This window comes from Strongylocentrotus purpuratus, unplaced genomic scaffold, assembly GCF_000002235.5.
Source record: "Strongylocentrotus purpuratus isolate Spur 01 unplaced genomic scaffold, Spur_5.0 spur5_scaffold_11, whole genome shotgun sequence".
Classification (NCBI taxonomy): domain Eukaryota; kingdom Metazoa; phylum Echinodermata; class Echinoidea; order Camarodonta; family Strongylocentrotidae; genus Strongylocentrotus; species Strongylocentrotus purpuratus.
The window spans coordinates 12,157,594-12,181,486 of record NW_022145596.1 but is presented as its reverse complement, the minus strand read 5'-3'; the positions used below and the strand labels follow the sequence as shown (position 1 = coordinate 12,181,486).

The 23,893-nt window shown below is 36.3% G+C and overlaps 1 protein-coding gene across 2 annotated transcripts; it reads left to right on the top strand.

The window, feature by feature from the left end:
- The first annotated feature begins 2,863 nt into the window (after positions 1 to 2,863).
- LOC589420 (cyclin-I) lies at positions 2,864 to 21,609 on the top strand. 2 transcript variants are annotated; one of them, XM_789061.4, is made up of 7 exons: positions 2,864 to 3,108; positions 5,118 to 5,283; positions 6,180 to 6,314; positions 14,048 to 14,122; positions 15,636 to 15,776; positions 16,630 to 16,860; positions 17,456 to 21,609. In XM_789061.4, exons 2-7 carry the CDS (start codon positions 5,161 to 5,163, stop codon positions 17,846 to 17,848), a joined length of 1,098 nt encoding a protein of 365 aa, XP_794154.3. In that variant the 5' UTR covers positions 2,864 to 3,108; positions 5,118 to 5,160; the 3' UTR covers positions 17,849 to 21,609. The 2 variants fall into 2 exon arrangements, with proteins under 2 accessions (XP_794154.3, XP_030836522.1); XM_030980662.1 differs by lacking the exon at positions 2,864 to 3,108 and adding an exon at positions 3,227 to 3,338.
- Positions 21,610 to 23,893: the final 2,284 nt, after the last annotated feature.

The following is a 23,893-nucleotide window of genomic DNA, read 5'->3' as shown; positions in this document are numbered from 1 at the left end:
CCCCCCCCCCCCCCAACTCAGGGTTCGGAATGACCGCATGCGTGTTGCCAAAATGTCCGGTAAAGGGGTACTTTTCGTGCGACAAAGTCCGGCCCGAGAATTGTAAAAAAAGGGGTGTATTTGACTTTTCACCCGGAGATTTCTTTGAAAAGGGGGTGTTTTCCTTTTTTTCTCTCATCTCTTTGGACTCCTGAGAAGTTATTCCGAATTGAGGGGGGTACATTGAGCATTTTTCCTGGTTTAGGGGGGTCTCCAAGGCAGGAAAAGCCCGCGAAAAGCCCGCAAAAGGGGGGTTCGGAAATGTTGGCAGTCCTCAGATAGGGGGTGCTTTCAAAAAGAGGGAACGAGCATTATGCGTACCCTAAATAACACTGAGTGGGGGGGGGGGGGGCGGATTGTTTACAGAAAATTGTAAGTATCGAGCACGGGCCCCCCTCCCGAAAAACTTGATCCGCCCATGGTGGTTGGTGTGAGTAGGCATGTAAACAAAATGATTTGTTGAATAATGTGCATGCGTGAAGCAAAGATTGTGTCTCAGTGAACTCTGAAAAAAATAGCATGCCACAGTAACGCCGATGATCTTTCAATTAAGTTCCATTCAAAGAAATGAAACTTTGTCTTAAAGTACAAGTCATCTACAAAAATAACTTACTTTCAATAGAAGCAAAACAATCAGACAAACCAATTAAAAATGTTTGAGCAAAATCGGATTACTAATAAGAAAGTTATGGATTTTTGAAAAAGTATGTAAAACTATGGAACAATAAGAATCACTTTACACACATTGCTAATTTGGTTATCAGTTTGTGACGCCATGTTCTCACTATTTATCAATTGCTTTATATAGTTTAATCCCATTAATTTCCCTGTTTATCCCCCAAAACTGGATTCCCCCATGCATACCTTTGCCCAGGTTATAATGAGTGTCTCATATTGCGTGCATGACATTTCACAAAATCTTTTGTGAACTTTGAAGAATTGACACTTTTTTCTGAATATTGTATATTCATAATTATTGATTTTTTATATAAATAGTTATCGAAATTCACATTTTCTTGAACTGGAAAAATATTAGTGCATCCACACACATATTACTATCAATCAAACTTGGATGCTGGTGTGTAGAATTAAGATCCTTAGGGGAAAAATAATACATTTATACTGTTATCAATACAAAGAAAATAATTAGTGGATAGTGAGGACATGACGTCACAGACTGATGAGTGAGTTCCCAATTTGTCTAGTGCTTTTCATTGTTCCATAATGATAATTTTAAAAAAAAATCATAACTTTTTTGATTATTTATCCGATTTTGCTCAAACTTTTTTGGATTGGTTTGTCGGATTTTTCTGCTTCTATTGAAAGTAAGTTATTTTTTGAGTGGACTTGTCCTATACTTTGTCCCTTTTGCAGCATAATAACCAAATGGCCAAAATTAAACTGAGTTGCGCAGCCTAAAACGTACGACCATTCGGTTCAATGGTCTGAAAATCAGACTTTTACTTACTGGCTCTATAGCTCCTAAGTCGATTCGACAACTAATAGTCGTTGTTTTCCCACTTAAAGACATTGAAGTTATATTATCTTTCAGATGCCGTTGGAATTTAACCCTTTTTGGCCTGCAAATGTGACAACATGAAACTTGTATCTTTGTAACTTTAGATGTGACAACAAAAGCATCAAGTTGGCAGCGGCTTCCAGCGACAGAGCCCCCCCCCCCCTCCAGACTCACTAGACACACCTGGCATCTTACGGCCGTAAATTTGTCTTTTTATCTATTTTTGAATTTTCAATTAATTGTCAGACATTTCAAGCGCTCTTTGAATATTTATACAAAATTCTTGATGTACTTTGCTTTGAGTCCCTCATTATACCTTGCTTTATTAGTAGTTTCAATGTAATCAGATGGTTTAATATAAGTTTATGCAATAAATGAATGTCATAATATTGATTTGGACTTTTACTAGAGGGGATTTCTTGAACTTGGCAACAAATAATTCCCCATTTTGAAAATTGTAGAGAGAGGTATATTTAGCCTACATTATTTTTTGAGTCAAGAGTTTCCCGGTTCCTGAGGACTACATTAGGCGTAATGCTTTTTATTGTGGGTAGGCCTATATATCTCAGTACATTGTTTGATTGTTTCAAAACATTTTTTTAATGACGTGTAGTCCGTTAAATTGACAAAGTGACTCCCGCCAATAGACGAACCGACCAAGCCAAAGAAGTCAACAGAATCCTTTGTGCCTCGCCTCGCGAACGTAGACACTAGACAAACGATTTTTTGTTCCCAGGTACGGTACGCTAGGCCAGGGCAGCCGTTTTAAATTTGGCGCACTTCTACCAGCTGATTCATAATAGCGTCGTCTGCTCATAGTTTACGCCGCTTCGTCCGTGATATGAATTTATAAGTCAAATATTTCTCATTCATGAGCAGTGTATCTTATCGAAATTCTCATGTAGAAAGAGACCTATAATATAATATTTCCCCCAGTTATTCTGATAGCTAAAATTACTCGGTTATGCTAAAATGAAGGAATATACCGTTATAACAGAAAAGGAATTTCCGGGTTTGAGTCTCTGAACTATGACGTGACGTATACACTAAAATGTTGTCCTGATCCTCAACACAACCAATCAGCTGATTGATGATCATACGCTAATGGAGAAGTAAAAATGTAATCCTGATATTATAGAAGAAAACAAGTTTATGACTTGACAAGATAAGACATTTTGACAGGGAGTAAATATTTTCTACTGTATTCATAATCAATTTAAGTTATTACGTTCCAAAATTGCAAATAAATCTAATACATATTTGGTTGTGCGCGGAAGAGTTTGTCTTACAAGGACAAGTTATGCGGTCAGTAAACAATGTCAATCGTCGACCGTCGATTTGGTAAACAAGCGTCTCCCGTACGAAGCTATCGCTTGTCAATTTTTTGTACGGGATAGCATTTTATTTTTCTTCTTTTTAGACCCAATATTCTGTAAAATAATAAAAATGGAGGTAACTATGAACTAAATTGGCCCTCAGAGTCTTCACGGACGCTTATGGATCAGGGTGGTTCGTTTAGGCATCGCTTGTGCCGCTGTTTTTGGGAGAAGGTAAGTCACTGATTCTGTTCAAATTTTCCCCCGATGCCGGTAGGCCTTCAGTCCACTAGCTCTCCGTTGTGTTTTGGGCGGTTTCTGCAGTAACGCCCAACGGACCTCAGCTCAGAGTCAGATCAACGAAGTGTTCAAAACAAACGGCGACTCTCAAGTTGAAAGGAACAAACGGGAATTGTGTTGGAACATTTGTCTTGGAAATGGATGATTTTGTGTAATAATTATATGTAGGTATCAGTATTTTTGGGGTATTCTTTTTTCTTCGTAACGTCTAATTTTAACATAATTAATAATGACAATGTTAACCTTGTTCTTTGTTTTGTTATCTGTCTCTTTCAAAGTCTTTGTCATAATTTTTTTTGTTGTCCGGCCAGTCTCAAGATTCTCCTATCCTGACCCGAGTTACGTTTACAGTCGTCAGTAGATCTAGGCGGGTTGAAGAAAATAAAGTCAAGAGTTCAGTTTACTGAACCCATTATTACTTCTGTACCTATTTCTGTTGGCCTTCTGCCATTCTGGATTTTGAATTTGAGTTCACGTTTCACTTTCAGATATTGTTTGTTTTGCCATTTTAGGGTCTTTGTAACAAGTTACATTTGAAATTCTCTCGTGATGAAATAGACTTATTACTTCAACTTAGATCTAGACTAGATCTATCTAGTTCACTCTATATTATTAACTACAAATTGACAAATATTTTGCAACCCCAACTCCCACAAAAAAAATGACAGCTTAAGAATAAGATGGCTCATAGTCATAATCATACTAATATAGACCTATAGCAGTTGTTATTTAATTATTCGTATTTTATTTCACCTTATTTTTTTGTTACTAAACTATAGATTTAGAGTCTAGATCTAGTCTTTCTAGACTTTATTCTTGAAAAGTTAAACTCTTTAGTTTGCCAAATTATGGGTAACACTAACAGTAGATCAAGACTCTAAAAAGAAATATTACTAGGGTCTAAATCCTTTTTTTTCTTCAAAATATTACTTTTTTTCTTCAAATAGTCAAATATGTAGAAATCTGCCAATCCATTTAGATCAGTTACACTGTAGTTACTTAACGTTGTATCAGAAAATTTATAGTCATTTAATTAATTGGAATTTCTTAAGTTCACTTGCTTGTCTGTATCCGTTGTCTATTTATTTACTGCAAATAATTCATAAACTTTTCTAAATTATGAATTATACATCTTCAATAGTAAACTGTCACTGCCAGAAGTGGCCTTAGGGTTTGTCCGTAAAATACAATTTTTCTCTGTGGTCAAGGTTGATTTTCAGACTTTATATGGTTATAATAATGAAACTCCTGGTGAGTATTAATCGGGTGCATTCAAGGCCTCTTGATTGACAGGTTTAAGGTCAACTTCTGTTATTTTTTATTGTTCCCTTTTGCTTTGACATGCAATATATATTTTGCGTCACTGGATCGAGTGTGTTCCATTACTTTTTTCAGATCGGTTGATTAATTTCAATGTTCAATGAGATAAATTACATGATTTGTCTTGTGAAAATGGGCTACTTAGGCCTCAATCACCTGCAATGTACTCATCATCTAGATGCCTTAATTTTGGATTAAAAGTTGGAAAAGCAACCTTAACATGTGTGAAAATCTACTTCTTGCTGACAGAGAAGGATTATTTCCAATGTAGTGTATGAGATTGAATTTTATAATAATGAAAATAATAATAGCTCACATTTATAATGCCCTAATTAATACTTTGTTTCTAGGCGGGAATACTCCGGTCATCGGATTTTATCTTGAATTAGTTTTTGTATAAATCTAAATTTGAACTTCCTTTCACAAAGATCTAGCTGTAGCTGTTGTGTTTCAGCCTCAACCTGAAAATTGCATCAGCATGAACGTCACACACACACACCACACCAGATCTACAGTGATCATAATCTTGTTTGTGAAACACAGGCATTGAGCCATACAAGAAAGTGTTGATATTGGATTTCAAGTTGATTTTCTTTTGTATTTTCCCCCCATTTTTTGTCCAGGTTCCCTTGATAGCTGAGTGTTTTAAATCAGACTGGTGTCATCATGTTGGACATCCCTCCAATTAAACGTGTCCAGTTGAAGGAGCTAAACAGTCGCCTGTGTAGCGCCATCAACAAGGAACGCCAGTCATGGAAACCTCTCCTCATCAAGGACCCCCAGGATAGTGTAAGTCTAAGACTGAAATTACTCCCAAGAAGTCTAAAAAAATAGAGATTTGTTGAAAATTTGTGGTAAAAATATGAATCTGATTTGTTGCTTGAATTGAATAGTAACACCTGTAGTTAGTGGTGTTCTCTCATGCATAGACCAACTTGATTTGATTAAATTATCATTTATTCAAGGGTACAGAGTACTTTGTAATTCAGTTTGTTAACTGCTTTACATATTAACACGCTACTTTCTACATTTAAATAACAGTATCAATCACTGTAAAAGTAACCAAACTAATTTCACTAAGATACTGTGCCTACAGTGTACATGTATATTGAATATAACCGCTTAGTACATGTATATCTTTTTTGAGTACCTTCAGTTTTTTCATATTTTTAGAATTAAATAAAGCGATAACAATTCAGATCTGGGAGGGTCATCAAATAGGGTCAACTGGGAACAAGCTGTGTTTACTTTGGTCAGCTGTTCTCTTTGAGTAGGCCTTGTTTGCTCAAACCTGGGCACGTACATTTACATTGTATTTGGACAGGCAATAAAATGGGTTTAGACATCGAGATAAAGGATGCACCTGAGTGATTTCAAAACGTAAAGTGGGTACCAGTCTAAGCTTGTCTGTTGTTTGCAATACTTTGGGGCGGGGCTTTATATGGGACACGTACTGAAAGCTCTTTACAATGATAGGAATCTCTTGTACTAGGATCCCCCCCCCCCCCCCGAAAAAAAAATATATATTTACATAATAAAATATGAATTAAAGGAACAATGATGACCAGTATTCTTATACATGTAAATAAATCAGTGATTTATCAGAGCATTTTTATTACTATTTTGTAATTCTATTTTTATTGACATATATCTTATATTAATTTAATAAATATTTTTCTTTGTAGGAGACTGAGATAGGGCCCAATCAGAGAGATGAAATGGTGCAGTGGTTGTTGGAGTTGAACGTCAAGTTCCGCTTCTGTCCCGAGACATACATGCTGAGTGTTACCCTGCTGGATCAGTGCCTTATGGCTGTGAAGGTAAATAAAAAATATTATTTTTAAGAAATATGTTAAAGACCGTCAATACTACTGGGCCAGAAGGGATTAGACCACACAGCGAGGTGACTGACAGGTGGCTATCTCATTAACTCAGCTCTCAACTAACATGAGAAAAAGAGGATCATGGGGGACCAACAGACACCGATTGGGAAGTTTTCTATATAGAGGGAGCAAGTAGCTACAAGTAGGACAGTGGGGCTTTAATATGAGCGTTATCAACACTTGATTACATTGAAGTTATGTCTCTATTCCTTGTATTTTATAGAGACAGCATGAAATAGCTGTATTACAATTCAATCTTTAACCTGTTTGATAACTTTTTTTTTTACACTATAGAATAATGCACAAATTCCATAGTCATAGACTAGAGAGTAACATTATACATGTATCTCAGGCTAAGGATTTAATAAGTTAAAGTGAACAATGTTGACAACCATTTTTCCACTGGGGCAGACAAGGAAATAAATCATTCTGCACAACTTGATTTGGCATGAATTCAGAAATCGTCTAATAATTCTTGGCACAGTACATGAATATCAAATTCGAGTAGGATTACATGGAAGACAATTAAGCCGTGCTAAAATCACATCCTACAGTACTTTGTTTATTTGCCAATATACATGTACTGTTTTTCATAATAAACAATCTGTTTTCAAGGATGTGTGCTACATGTATCATACTTATGCTGGTTGCCTTCATGAATAAATCTGTAGAGGCTTACATGTATTTCTATTCTATTATTCATGGAAAAAATGCTTTTTATTTTTTGATAAATTTTATTTCTGTTATCAAGTAGACCTTCTTGTAGACTGTCATCCTTTAATACTAGGCCTTCAAAAAAAAAAATGCATTAAGTCCGACATCATTTTCTTGGTATCTGTTCAATAACGATGTTTGGATGTAACTCTAAATTGGGTTTGCCTTGGGATATAAGAAAAGGACCCTGTAGTGTTGACCCTGTCCATTTGTATTTGGAAGGCTGCGGTAATTGACGTGTTGCCTGATTTAGCCTCTGGTTTGTATTAGTCAGTCCATGTCCCTGTAAGTCAGTGCATCCCTCAGTAGGGCCTACATCCAGGTCACTATCACTGACAACAGGTTTCTTAAATTAGATGGATGTGACTCACGTATCTGGGGCAGTCATCACTGTGATAATAATCATCCTCAAATGTCCCCTCCAGCAGAGAGGAATGATAAATACAACTGTAGGGGTAGCTGCTGTCGGGTAGGGATGCTACATGTAGGCCTATGTAAATACATCGGCCTCAATCCATGTTGTATATCATATGTAGGCCTACATACTGAACATGTACAGTATACTTTCAGTGTTTTTAGTTAGAATACATCTTGTGTGTATTGTTCCAATGTAATAGATGTCTAACCACACTTAAAGGGACATTTAGTACCTGTAGATGCACATGTATGTACATTATTATGTTGTATTTTCTTCTTTTTCTTCTTCCTCTTCTTCTTCTTCTTCTGGATGATTCATATCATGTTGTCTTCACATGTAGATATTAATCAGACACAGACAGTCGATGCGTGTACAACATACATTATTGACTTGTACATACATTGTACATGTACATTACATCACCAACAAGTCAGTACATGAAATGAAAGCCAAAAGGGAACTGAGACACATTGAACTTACCGTATTGAACTTACCGTATTGAACTTAGTGGCCCCCCAAGATCTAAAATTCACTGAACTATGAGATCATTGAGATGGCCTTGTGTTAGTGTGCATAGTGCTGTTTTACCCATTGTGAAGTGAACTATTGTTATTTCTTAGACAATTGACATCCTTGGGTGGGGTTCAGTCAAATTGGGTACCGGTATTTTTGGAAACCAGCCAGTTAAATTATGTACGTCACTTCTCCCTTTGGATTCAAGCTTCCTTGTTTTGCATGTTACAAATTATACCTATAATTGGGGTATTTCCCCAAGTAATTTCACATTTTGGTTTGTACATGTTGTCGTACATCTAAAATTGTGGGACTTTACTGGCTGCAAATATGTGAGAAAACAATTAATTATAATCATAGTATCATACCAAAGTCAGGGTTGCCAATTGCTTCCTTGCTATAGTTAACAAATGTACCACATCGCATCCGAACCTATGAAACTCTACCAGACAGGAAATGGAAAAATCAATAAATTGTACAGCTGAGTGTTAATGGCAGTCAAAAGTACAATTCACTGTGCAAAGTGTGAAATATAATTTTACATGTAGTGTTATTTATGATTTAAAAATTAGTAAATCAATACCTGGTTGATGGGAACACAATTTCATATCCAACATCTGTGCGTGATGTTCATGTTAAACAGACCGAAATTTGTAGTTGAAAAATGAATTTTAATTATAGTCACCACTTTAAAAAAAATTGTAAACTATTACCCCAGATTTGTTACATGTATTTACCGGTACACTTATTGTACTACAAATTAGATATACTCTTTGAATTTGCAAAAAATTATAATTTGTAGTATATGAAAATCCATATCATCAGATACTGGGAGTTATCCTGTATTATATACCTCACTTAAGTAATCCAGCAATCTGATTGGTCAAAATTGCATTCATAAACTTTAACTGTTCCTGTAAAAACAGACCTATTTTCCCAATAACCGTGGTTATTGGGAAAATAGGTCAGTCTCCATGGTTACCCCATAGGTTTACATGTTAAAAAATGGTTTGAGCGATCGAGGATACCGTACGTGTGCGAAGAATTGGTCGGTAATTTCAATACAATTGAATCTCGATCGATCTTACCGACAATTTTATCTTGCATTGTTGACATGAAGACGAAAATAAACTTCCAAAAACAAAAAAACAACATCTGCCGATAGATCTTGATCTAAGTTCGTGCCAATATGCATTGCAAAATTAAAAGAAGGGCCCGTTTAATCGAGCAGCCGCGAAGCATCCACCACTCGAAGCCGTTTTCAATCCATTTTAATCTATATATTAGAAAAAACTGCAAAGTATGTTAACAAAGCACGATGGCTGGGCGGTATAAGGCGCTGACTTTAGTGACATCTCCTTTTGTACGCAAGAGATCGAATCCCATCTTCGACAAAAGTTTTTTTATTTTTTATTTTTTATTCTATTTTTTTTTGGCATATAAAAGTATTAATGACTGCTTTAATATTCGAGAAATAGTTGTTTTTATACGCTCTCGGGAAGGTTACAATCGGGCTATTGCCCTCGGCACGCCTCGGGGCAATAGCACAATTCTAACCTTCCCTTGAGCGTATAAAAACAACTATTTCTCTCAAAGCAGTCATTAATACTATACTATCATTTAGCTCTTTGAAGCTGCTATAAAAAATATGAAGAAAAAAAAAATGTAGCACAAATAGGAAGGATGGTAATATACTGCGGCTTAACTGCCTAACAAAGTCTTTGGTAAACTGTATGTCCAGATTGTAAAATAACCTTTATACCCTTTGTTTTCATTCAGATTATTGCATCATGCATGTAAATTACATATTATAATTTTTATTACATAATTACATTTACTAGTAGTATTATTTATAACCCAAGTGTGTACCCCAAGTCAGTCCCCTTATATTAAATTATACATGTCAAAGTTTTCATCATTAACATCACACTTTAGATGTACATGCAATTGTTTGAATTTGAATTTCAATAGATTGATACGTTGATTGAGGGCCTACACATAGTTTATTGAAACCTGTCAATTATGTCATGACATGACAAGACATATATAATTTATAGCTCAGTGATATAAGCTACAGTTATTTAAATGAGGTAAACATGTTATAAGCTGCAATAGAGGTTTGTTTATGACCTTTGTCCTTATATGGCTATCAAGGTATTCAATCAGATTGTTTGCTACATAACTGTCCTAATGTGTCATAACTGTTATTCCCTTCCCTTCCCTTCCCTTCTCATTTGAGTCACAAGCCACAAAAATGTGGGATTGTGTGCTTTTGGTCAGAAGTCTATAATCCTTCCTGTATAGCAACGTGAGTGACGTAACTCACATGAAATATTGGAAATAAACACTGTAACTTACATTTACATCATATTGCATCATACAGGTACCATAAACTAGATTTCTCAATTTTAACTTGTATGGATAAATAGAGCCTATAGAGGAGAAATTTGACTTTTGGAGAATAGTTTGTTGACCCTGACCCACTCACCTGTTGGCTCAAGTTACCAACTCAATATACTGGAACAGTCTGGAATGATCTATACTGTTCTACGGCATCTGCTCACTGGACTCTATAGCTCTGTGTTGAATGTAATGCTGACTTTTATAGTGTACCAGTATATTTACAGCTGTGTATGTGTGTGTGCCCCTTAGGCCTTACACACTTCTTTGTAAATTATCTATATTGATCTTTTATTCAAAGGCTTGAATATTTTGAAAGGGCATTAATATATTTGTACTTGGATCTTAGCTCAACTGATAAAAATAGCTTATTTGCAAATATAAGAAACCTGTCAAAAGCCTTTTAACCTGCTAAACTGTATATTAGCACAATACAAGCTAGCTATTAGCCTTCAAATTCAGAATCATTCTAGAAACACTCTAAAAGCATAAAATGTAATGCCCATTTATTATCAACTAATTTGTTCAGTATAAAGAGGTTAATTGCTTACACATGTTCACGTCTCATGCAATTAAATGATTGCACACTCCACGTAATAAGCAGCTGCACCTGATGGGCTTTGCCATTTATCAGTAAGGAGGCCCACATGTACGTATACATGTACCGGTATGTCAAACTTACATGTAGGCCTAATAGATGCAAAATGTGCAATTCCTTACCTTGCACCTCTTTGATATGAATTGTAACATTGAAATTATTCATAAGAGTAGCTTATATACAAATGTATCTAACCTTGAGAATTTAAGATGAAGAAATATCCCCCAAAAGCTCTACTAAAATTTGGGATATTGACCAAAAAGAAATAAAAAATGAGAGAATTATAACATGCTAGTCCAAAGGAAATTAGATGGAAATTCTGAACAGATGATAAATTTTTTTTTCCTGTACAAACTATGAACATATGGGGTCTCCAACTTCTCCAAGCAGACTACACGTAACATTAGAATTTAGAAGGCCTACACAAGATGATTGTTTCATACACATTGTAACAAGACAATTAATTATCAAGAATAACCTACAGTTCTACATACAGTGTATATACCCTTTATTGTTCAAAGAAAAAAAAAATCTGAATGCTCTGACATATAGCGCCCTTACATGTATGACATACATTCACAGGTAACCTTGACGTTTTGGGGAATGCGAAATCTGATCTGACAGGTGTCAAAAATATGTTTAAACAGAGTTTCATAGACCAGTCACACATTGGGTACATGCATCATGCATGTGTAGCTGTTGTATGTAATAAGGCCTGTTTAGACTGATGTGGACGTGATCATGCAAGTGCCATGTCATGCACTACCATGTCATGCACTACCACTGCTGATCAGTTGTGTCTAGTCTGGGACTCTCTGGGTGTATTGAATTGACACATGAATACTGTGTATTGTTGCTACCAGTATTTATACAGAACTACACTGTATGAAGGTGATATTCAGAATGAGATCTCATTGTACGTGATTCCTTTCAAGGTGATACAGCTTTATCTAGAGGTCTTACTTACCTGTTGTTCAGACTGGCAAGTCAACACAGAGCCTGGGAATGTCTATGTACAGTACTAGCATTATAGCCTACGTTGCATAACTTGTACTCAATTGGAATAAAATAGACCGCTCGAAGCAGCAGATATATACTCTTCATGTATGCATGTACATGTACATTATTTTATTGGAATGAAAAGCCTGATTTACAAAAATTAAAGACTGTTACTTAAGTGTTAAATAGTGATTCATTTTTGTCGTTGGTCCACAATACCTGTGTAGCCAATGCTAAATTTTTCAAAGGTATATTGAAATAAAAAATAAAAATTCTGTACTTATAACATGTACATTAACAGGTTTGATTATATTGATCAGACAAAGGAAAGTTCAGAAAATTTCTAAATATTACTTTACAAGGCAGTGAGGGCACCTTTTTTTTTTTGACAGTACATGATAGAAAAACACAAACTTCCATAAAAGATAGTCCAGGGTAATGTACATGTATACCTGTACATGTATGTAATGAAATGCATGGTACATTTACAGTCTTATGCAATTTTTTATTAACTTCATCCTGTTTTGATCTTATGAATTACATTCAATTCTGTCTGATCAGATATACTGTATAATACTTCAACTTGCAATACAGTAATACATTTCAAATGTATTGGATTAGTATCTCAGATGGATTGGCAAAACTGTGCCAAACTAATCTATTAAATCCTAATGGAGGGAACATAATCCTTATATTAAGTTGATTCTGGGGTTCCCTTAACTGCGATAAATTACATGATCCGTCTAATAATGCACTGTATTTAGAAGAGTAGGAGATTCGAGATTATCATACTTCCTCTTCTCATCAGTAAAGCGAGAAGTCGGGGCTAAATATAAGCGGGGCATATGAGTGAACTTTGGATTCTAATCATATCCGACAGATTTGAAGGGTGAGGAAGGTGGGAAAATTCAGCTGTTTGGTCATGTGACCCTTTTTGATTGAATCAGTCTTGTTTACTTGTCATCAGATCACGTGAAATGTCTCATACTTAGTACGTCCACAAAATTGTATGACACGACTTTACTAGGGAGGTGGGAGGGGCCTCCCTGACATTACAGAATAGTCCTACCTGTACATTTAGTTAGCTTTCCTGAATATTTGAAACTACAGTATGATATTTGTACTGTCCAGTGTCCACCTCCCCATCTCGCTCCTTCCCATTGACCCTCCCCTCTCCTCCCCACTTTCCCCTCCCCCTTTCCCCCCTTCCCCCCCTTTCCCCCCTTTCCCCCCTTTCACCCTCTCCTTTCTTCTTTCCCCTTCCCACACCCCCTTGCTTGAGCTGATTGTTAGGAGCCAATTTTTTTGCATGTACTTTACTAGATCAGTTAGATGACTACATATTTATAGGCAAGGTCACAACTATCAATTTACTAATCGTCTCAAGAAAGGAGCTGTCTTTGATCTACATATTGATCTAGATTGAAGAGGCCTTGGAGATAACATAGTTACCCACAAATCTGACCCCATAACCCCTCTTGGCGTCATGTTCTGTGGTCGTACAAGTACATTGTGTGTAGTTGGGGGAAAGTTGGCTCTCTCTAAAAAAATATAAACACAATTGTACATTCAGATCCATCCTGAAATTCCAAAACAAATGCGAGTCCCAGTACAGTAATTTCACCCATTTGGTCTCCTTGGCTAAGAGTCTGAGACTAAAATAGAAGATGTTCTAATGCCTGAGTGAAAATTGTACTTTCCTGGTGGGTTACACAAAAATGTACAATTGTAAATCTCCCATTTCCCCCTTTTGTAGAGATTTGTGCAAGTGTTATTAACATTTACTTCACCTGTGTACCTGCTGCTTTACAAGCAAAATTATTAAATTGCTCATCAACAACCACTGTATAACTTTCATTCCAAATTTCCAACTGAGTGGTTGAACATCACAAGTCTGAAGGTATTGTATTACTTATATTGCACAAGTATCTTTGCTTATGTGAAATGAATATATGGTTCTGAAGGAATACCTTGTTGATGCAACAGTTTGAAATAAACTGTTTAATTTTCTTTGTATTTTTGCTACAGGCAAGGCCCAAGTACCTGCGTTGCATCACCATCACATGCTTCTTCTTGGCTGCTAAGATGAAAGAAGAAGATGAGGTAATTACTTAAAATCTGATTGATATCATCTTATCAGTATACCATCAAGGTTATGTAGTTTCATGTCCATTTTATTAGGTTGGTTATTTATTTTAGAATAAATATTTTGTGATGGAAGAAACATAAACATTATTAAAAAACTTCTAGTTTCGAGCAAATGGATATTGACACAAACTATTAGAGATAGCTTTCAAAACAGGAACTTGAAAAACTTGTTTGGTAATTAGGACAAGCTGGGAATCATGCAGCCAAACTGAAAATATCAGGAAGTTTATCAGGAAGGACTTATTTCCTAATAACTTCCAGGTAATTTGTACAGTGAGTTTCCCCTGCTGATACAAGTTCCTGATTTTGTGATTATCTTCCCATATTTTAGTTTTTAAGTATTTGATCACACTGGCAAAACTGAGGTGAATCTACTTCAAGGAAGCAACTTTCTGTAGTTCTAGTAGGAAGTTTCTCTTCCAGGAAGTTTTGAGGAAGTTCGTAGATTGTGTCGTCATTGGGAAACTTATGAGCTGCAAAATTCCTAGAAATTTCTACCAGCATAACTTCACTAATCATGTCCATGGAGACATCATGTTCATGAAATGGATATTTTATTTGTAATATGCATGTACATCTGTATGAATTCAAGAAATATACGAATGGATGCAAAATTCCTAGAAATTTCTACCATCATAACTTCATCAATCATGGCTATGAAGACATGTTTATGAAATGTAAAACTTATTTGTAATATACATGTACATGTACACATGTATATACCAATGAATACAATGCAGTGAATGCACTTTTTCAGCTTCTTACAATAACATGCAGTTATTTCATAAACAAACACAGAGCCAGCTTGACAACAGTCTGATTCCTGTAGATAACAAACAGTATCATGACCTTCATCCAGTATTGTTTCAAACCTTATCTGTACTTATAAGTAAAAGGAAGGTCAAGTTAGTATATCAACCATCAAGTTGGGAATAGATAAACATGGTTACGTGATACAGGATGAACCTGGAATATCAATACTCAAATGGTAAATTAGCCTGATGTAGATTAGATATTTGTTTGATAAATATCAGTTTGTTTTTAAAAAACAAATGGTTTTTATGAAGATTAAAGAGGACATTTATCTTGATCAGTGTTAGAAACTATGCAATGTTGTTGTTGATAGAAAACTGATCCAAATTGTTTTGAAAATCAAAATGATCCCAAGTGCAGGTGCATTTTTTTCCTGTTAGAGATGAAATTTACAGGTAATTAAGGCACTTTTGTTTTGTGTTTTGGTTTGTGTACAGAACTTAACCAGATATTGAAAGGGGCTTTTAATTCTATCACTTTTGCTTTTACCTAAATATCAGTTTGTACCTTAAAAGACCCAGCCCTTAGGATTGTTGTGTAGCTGTTAAAAGGTATACATTTCCCATGACGTGAAAAGAGTTATCACTAACATGTATTATTTTACATGTATTCCTCTAACCTTGGTTTAATTCTGTCATTTTCTCTTCATTTTTAGATGGTCCCTGCAACTCAGGACTTTGTCCGTGACAGTCAGTGTGGCTGTACTGTGAGTGAAGTGCTTCGCATGGAACGTGTCGTGCTCGACAAACTCAAGTGGGAGCTGAACTTCGTTAACGGCTTGGACTTCCTACAGATTGTAAGTTTATTTCTTACCCTTTATTCCATTTCAGCTTTCTCGCAGAGTATAAATATAGAATTTCATATTAATGATTGTACATGTAGTTTTCATGGTCACCTGGAAGGAATTTTAACATGGCATGGTTACCATGGTTGCTTGGAGATGTACATGTACATCGTATCAGTGAGAAAAAAACAACACAACAAACACATTTGCATGAAGAATGATGAACTTTGAAAGCCCTAAAAGAACAACCTAGAAGTAAAATGTGGTCAAGTACATCAGTCTTGCAGTAAAAATACCTCACTTTTACTCTAGCAAATCCAGAAAGAGCTCTTACAAAAAATATATCTCTTTACAGAGAGGTTTGATAATGCTTAGCCCAACTGTGGAAATCACTCTGTCTCATCCTGTCTATATTCAGTTCAGTTTCAGTTTCGGTTTATTTTTATATTTTGCATGTTTTATGATACATTATTACATTTGGCATGTTACGTTTTGTTGTTTATGTGGTATTTTATACGAACAAAGAGAAAGCAATGCTTGTAGGTCATAGGCTCTGGAAGTTATAACATTGATATACATGTAGTCTTGTTTATAATAAATAACGTAACAGGATCAAATTTGAACTTGTTATAAGGAATACCTGGTAGGTAAACATTGGTCATATAAGTATATGACCAATTTTAACCCATTCCTTGGAATACTTGTGTTAGATTATCACCATCTGTAGGCAATGGCAGTTCACATTGGAGCGTACTAAAATTTTAAAGTCCATTCCCTTGTGTTCAATCTCTTATCATGTCTTATATCAGAATAAGATACAGAAAAGAACACATCTTTATACCTGTTCTTTTTCTCTCCCCGTTAGTTCCATGCTTTGTTGATGACCCAACGCCCAACCCTGCTGGAAGACCTGCACCATATGACCCCCTCCCGTCACCTCTCCATGCTGACCGGCCGGCTGAGCCAGTGCATGACCAACCATCAGCTGGCTGCATGCCGGGGCTCCACCCTTGCCCTGGCCATGCTCAGCCTGGAACTGGAGGTGCTGGCTGAGGACTGGTTGCCCCTTACTATTGTGCTGCAGCGCATGGTTGGGGTGAGTACTGCACATTTGCCACTCTCAACCCAGGTTTATAAATGGTGCCTGGTAGAAAGTATTGTAGTTTCTTGATTGCTTGTAGCACCGTCTGCCAGCTTGTCTAGTAAAACCAACGTAATAGAATTTTAGCATCCCTCGGGACAGGTTTGTGTGCATTATAAATGTAGCTATTGTTCTTATCAGATCTATTGTAGCATTCCGTTACCTTCGAATATAGACGTGGTAAGGAGAATATTCACTCAGGCAGTGAATGATCTATTTCATTGCATAAATCCCCATTTAATACCTTTTCCAGACAATTGACAAAGGTTTGTCTAATCCACTCCACTCTATGCTTGGGAGAAATTGGAAGATATTTTACTAGATCAATCATTCAGAACCTTGATACAGTATGCTTTATTTGCTAAGATTGATTTAAGTTATCAGTTTGCTTAAAACTTTCATGAGCCATGAAAATCGAAAAACGATTGTGAAAGATCAGCATTCCTTACATATTTACTTACATGTATTTTGTAAGATTCTGCCGTGTTTAATTTTTGTCTTGCAAAATAATTCATGTCTATTTTGTCTTTGCTTCTTTTACACCATGTAGGTTGACAACCAGTGGCTGATTCGTAGCCGAGAGCTGATTACTTACACGCTCTTTGGTCACTCGGCTTCCCATCGCATGCCCAGCACGCGTCCCATCTCGCCCCCTAACCCCGTCTCACCCCCAGTGGTCAACTCCCAGAAAGCGACCCCCAACAAGGCCAAGCGCAAGAAAAGCGAGATCCATGAGAATGTGTACGGCAACGTGAAGCGGCTCATTGACAAGGGAAAGTGCGACATGACCCTGCCGACATGTCCGATCCCGGCCATCTCCGCCCAGGGGGGCAAGACCACCGTCACGCCCCCTGGATCCTGCGGGAAGGAGGTGCGCCAGCAGGACGGGGACGAGAGTCTCCCGTCCTCCCACCCCCCACTGACTTCCATTCCAGTCACTTAAGGGTTTCACCTTTGCAAAGCGATAGCTTCACCTGCGTTTTAGTTGTGAAATGTCAGCCCAGAAGATATGTTTCTTTTGTAGGTCTTGTTCACCATGGCATGTTTGTAATGTTATGTAACCAAAATCAAAAGAAACATTGTGTAGATATCTTGTTTTTTGATGTATGTACAAATTTAACTAATATATTGAGAAGAAAAAAAATGTATATGTGTTCTTACCCTTGATGTTAAGCCTACGTTAGGGGTAGACTTCTTTTGTAAGAACAGTGCCTAGACCTTGTTTACTTAGTGTACTGATTTGGGTTTGATGTATATATTTTTAACAGATTATTAAAAATATTTCTCTGACATGTATAGCAAAAATAAAGAAAATGAGTGCTGTGAAACGAAAAGGCACTTGCTTTTACCACATGGCTGCAGATCAGAGACAAATTTTACATATAACTGCTGCAAATCCGTGCTTCAGCATGGTTTATCATTGCACTTCTTGTTTTGTTTTACTTTATTGTAGTACAAACCACCTCACACAACAGCTGTTGCCCAAGGCCCTGTCTCTGTCTCAAAGAGTTGTGATTGATCCAAATTTATTTAAAGTTCATCAATCTTAGATGCAAGCTGACCATCACCCATGAAACGAGGTCAGGTTGTGATCTATTTGGATCATTTGCAACACTCTAAGATGACAGGGTCCTGATTTTATTAACTTTATTAAATCTTTTTGGATAAGATGTTACGGGGTGTACTTTATTGTTGCCTAATAATGTGCTGAAATAGCCACCAAAGGGATGAGAGCCATGTGCCAACTATATTTCTCACTGCATGCTTGCAGTTTGAATGTATATGTGTCTTACCGATAAGATTGTATTCCATGATGATACTTGTAATAATATCACACTGACAGTATTTTTCTCATATCTCTTGAAATTTGCTTATTTGGTATGTTGTGATCTCAAAAGATTTGTGTACAATGGACACAAAGTCAACCTCCGTTTGGACATGGACCCTTTTGTGCTTATGGAGTCTGAGCTTTAAAATTCTAGCTAGATGTTCATATGTAGGACCGGAGAACACAACTTACCTCTTTGTATCGGCATAGATGCATACCTTGCATAGCAGGGTCAAATACCTTGATGTATCAAATTATTAAAATTACAAAAATGTTTTCCAATAATATTTGATACAGGTGAAATTGAAAGGTATGACAGCTAAAGCTACCATGCAAAAAGGAGAACTCGATCTCTAGGAGAAATGAAAGATGGTTAAGCAAGCTTTAAACTTATCAGGGATTTTGCATTCTCACATGGTACAAAATTGTGTATTGCTTTCTCTGTTGCTGCTAAAGGAGCGATACATTGTACCTATATTTCACTCCTATATTCATCACGGCAAATTTATACTCCAAACTTGAGACACGATTTGTAGCGTAGACCGCAGCCAAAATTTTGTCTATTATTGATCACTTGTGTTCATCTTGCACTTCTGCTGTTTTGTAATTCTTGTGCTATTAATTTCAAATGTGTTTTCTGTTTGTGGTGCTGCTCAAAATTGTAATCGATCTAGATATTCTTAAAGTGAAGGTTACGATTTTTATAATCTATCTGTACAAACAAAATGAAGGGTGAAAGTATCTTGTTGTATAGGCATATTATGTATGATGTATAAATGTAAAAAAGCAAAAGAAAAAAAATCTTAAAATGTTATTTATTGTGTGTATGGCCATTAAGATGTACTATGTACATGTTTTCTGTACAATCTGGAAAGGACATGGGAAAGAATTACTACTTCCCACCCTCCAACAAGTTAATGCCAAACATATATTGAAAAAAAAAATATTAAAAACTATAGGTTGTAAAAAAGTATGCAAAAAAAAGTCTTTATATTTCCTTGCCATTCTTATGATAATAAAGCTTATGTGTATATAGTTTTGTATCATTTAGCATAGGGTAAAGCATATATGAGTGAGAAATAGAAAAGTAAATCTGTAATATGGTCAAGGATCTGGACCTATGTATGTCATTGAAGTTATTCTAGAAAACCTGTAAGTTGAAAAGAGGGGAATAAGAGGAGGGAAAATGTATGATTTATTGAGTAACGTAATGATCATAATGGTCTTTCTATATCACTTGTATGTGTAGGCAGGACTTTCTGCCCATGTCTCAGACACTGCAAATTGTATGATAGGCAGAAAAAACAGAGGACCTCATTTTTTCTTAAATTTCATCTGACAGTATTCCCAGATTGTATAACGCCTTAATGCAATCGGAGGACTCTGAACGCAGTGGCTGTAGCATTTCCTTTTAAAATAAGTTTTGTTGTGTCTTTGTTGTGTTTTATTGCAATAGATATATATATTTTTATATTGTGAGTTGAGCTTTTCATTCAACGCCATGACTAAGGCCCGATTCTTTTTCTTCTGCCCACATTTATCAAGATCAACATTATTTTAAAGTTGTTTTATTACTTTTTCCAGTTGATTTGTGGTGGGATTAGGAAAGAAAGGGGGTTTTAAAGTTGAAAATGCATTTTCTTTAAGTCTCATTGCCAGCATGAAAGATACATTTCATACAAGGCAGATGAAGAAACAACATTGACCAATGATGTCAATTGTAATATGCATTAATGTTTCATTTATTTATATCTTATCTTGGTTTTGTTTGAGCACAGAAGTACATCGATCTATCCTCTCTACTGACATGGTGGTTTTTAAAAAGTTTTATTTAAATTGATTAATTGACCAAGTGTCCAATGTTAACAATCAGAGGGATACTTTGGGTGAATCATGGTTTGCCAATGCCATGTATTTTAAGTTTCAACTCAAGAAATGTGTTTAATATATGTATTGATTTAATTATTTATTTACACAATAAGTAGGCTCTGTGTATTCAAACTGTTGGTGCAGTAGGCTAAACAAATTTATTGTAAAGTGAAAGAGATACCGTTGAATATTTCCGTTTATAGAGTTTAGATAATACTGAGTAACTATTTGTTTTAGAATTAGTTGGTTTTGTGTAGGTTAACTTGTAAATCTAGTACAGATATATATTTTGTTGTACCAGCTCTCTTCTGGGCTATTATTTGGTATCATTATAATTATAATTTTTGTAAAATGTTGAAAAAGTTCCAAGAATTGCACACTTTCAATACAGACCAAGAGGTATGCCTTTTGTTATTCAAGGTATATTCAATTCATGGAAGCAACTATCATTCTTATGACACAGAATTTTATTCATAGTGTACTGAAATGCACGAATGTTAAATGAATAATTCAGAATTTTGTTTATAATGAATGTTTTTAATTGTCATACATGTTTTACATTTTGTGGAGGTACCGTATCTGTTGATTTCTGTTTAAAAAATGACGTACACGTACCACACCCAAGTCATCCATTTCATATAACAGGATCCTTGGATGGGGATGAAGATACGGGAAGTGAAATATCCTGTGCGTTGTAAAAGAAAAGAATTCTTGGAATCAGGGCATATAATTTTGTGCAGTCATTTAAAGGAGACCAAAATGAAATGACATTCAATGCATGCACAGAACATCAATTTAAGCATTTGATCCGCCAGATATTTATTCAATGTCTATTATTTACAATATTTTTCCAGTTTTTGTTGTGATCTGATAATATTCTCTTTTTCTTTCACTATATATTGATTATACATCTTTAACCAACACTTGCTATGATATTTCATTCAGAAGAGGATATTTTATGGCGAAACATCTGATTAAAGCCTCAACATTGTGTTGTATGAAAAATACTTATTATGTTTATTAGAGTATTTTTGTTTCATCTTTTTTGGTACTGAGTTTACATGGAAATGAATGAAAAGAGAAAAACTTGTGTGTACGGAAGAGAAAAAGGATAGACAGAGATAGAGTGCGAGGGAGAAAAAGGGAGAGGAAAAAGAGTTAGAAATCAAGTCAGAAATAGAATATAAATCAAAATAATTAAAAACAGGCGATTAGACGAAGAAGAGTGGATATGGAGAGGAAAAAGGTGACCTTGAGAGAGAAAGAGGAGGATTCATATGAAGAGGACCTAAAGCCGTCGGCCGTCTGGTTGCTTACTTCCAAGCATTTATGCTTTCTTAGCAGTCTGGTAAAACAGGGAGGTGAGACTTTATAACCACCACCACCACCAATATAATTAATATTGGATCAATATACTTTGAAGTTGACTATAGAAAATAACCGTATGGAAAAGAAGATAAAGAACAAGAAGAAAGATCGAAAGAAAGAAAGTAGGAGAGAGAGAAAGAGAGGGTAAGACAGGCACATATAAGAGAGAGAAAGAAAGAAAGAGAGAAAAAGAAAGAAAAAGGAAGGAAGAAAGGAGGGAGGAAACAACAACAAACTCTTGCTTTGACAGCGAAGAATACTCGGACTTGGCCATTCGCTGGAACAGAAACGTCATCCCTCAGAGTCGATGAAAGTGGTTAGGCGCATGTAAGAAGAAGCCTATCAGTTTATACCTATGACTAGATTGGATTTAGCCTTGCAAAAAAAAAAAAAAAAAAAAAAAAATGGCACATGATCTCCTGTTTCGTTCGCCTATAACAGGCTCAGATTTTTGGCCGAATAGCCCATCTCATTTAATATCCCAAGCCTCACAATCTATATGGTTGCATATTACAGTTGGTAGGAACAGGAAGTTCTATTCCAGGTCCCTGGTAGGAAGAAAGAAAAAAAAGAGAACATGTAAATATCAAATTTGAAATAGATTTATACCTCATCAAAAGGCATTCTGATTTTATTATTTGAAAACAATAAGATTAAGGGAAAACTGTTTTTTAGTTTTTCATAAATGTTAAGAACGAAGAAAGTAAAGGGACTATGCGGGTATCGATGTGATTAAAATGATATAGGATCATGTTCCACATTTGCCTTTTCCATATCTGTTGTGAACAATTCTTTTTGCTCGATTTGTTGATTAATACTTCTCAGTGATTTACGACAACAACGCAGCAGTGGCACATCCAGGATTCATTCGTTCATTTATGGGGGGGGGGGGGGGGGGGGGGGAGGGAAGGCGGACACAGAGGAGGATCCAGCCGGCGGCGAGGGAGGGGGCCCAATTCGTGAGAAAATAGTTAGCGGCGACTCAGCCGATCGGCCGAATAAGCGGGGGGGGGGGGGGCGCGGTAGTGAGCACTTTTTTTTGCTCAACAGGGCAGTAGGGGGGGGGGGGGAGCTCTATTTTGTGTTTAATAACCCCCCCCCCCTCCTGAGCACCGGGGGGGGGCGTCTTCTTCTTCTTTTTTTAAAGGTAAAATTAATGTTACCACCTCCATCTTCCATCTTTAAACAAAAACAAAAATCGCCGACACGAAAAAACAAAAGTTTTCGCGTATTTTCTAGAGGCATATATACCACATGCATGGTATCAAATTTGCCGGTTGTTCTGGTAAAGGAATAACCCTCCTGACCGCGGCATTGACATAGCCTTCTGTGGCATGCCGGGAGAGAACTTGCTCTCGCTATCTTCTTGTTCTCATATTGACTATAAATTAATATTATGCCCCGTTATATACCGAGTATTGAGTGGGCCTTATCCGGGGCCTTATCTTTATCCCAACTCTAACATCCTGCAGCTCCACTTTTTTGCTTCATTTCGTGATTAATACCATAATTTTCATACTCTATTGTATAGGTGAGCCCGTGTTTGTACATGGTGCCCGGAGGGGGGAGGGGGAAGGGGTGGGGAGGGGGGGGGGGTATACTCAGTGGCTTAGACGGCGGGTGTGCCGCTCAAGCCTCGAAACCCCTGCCTCAATTTTAAAAGGTCATTTTGGCAGATTTTCCTCGTCATTATATAGGACCATTTTTCAAAATTTTCGGGAGTTTGCCATTCAAACACACGAACATTTTGGAAATATTGGAAAAAAGGACCCATGCATGTTAAGTGATATTTTGTTAAAAATGGGACTAATGTTTTAGAGGAATGTTTTTAAAAAGCGACTCTTTAGAGGGACACGTACCCTTATAATGTTTCAATATAAGAGTCCCCCGGGCATGGTGCAGATCAAAAAGACCGCAACGGTG

Coding starts and splice junctions, on each gene's coding strand:
- LOC589420 (XM_789061.4), top strand. CDS start 5,161: ATGTTGGACATCCCTCCAATTAAACGTGTCCAGTTGAAGGAGCTAAAC. Junction 6,315..14,047: donor AGTGCCTTATGGCTGTGAAG/GTAAATAAAAAA, acceptor TTTTTGCTACAG/GCAAGGCCCAAGTACCTGCG. Junction 15,777..16,629: donor GCTTGGACTTCCTACAGATT/GTAAGTTTATTT, acceptor TCTCCCCGTTAG/TTCCATGCTTTGTTGATGAC.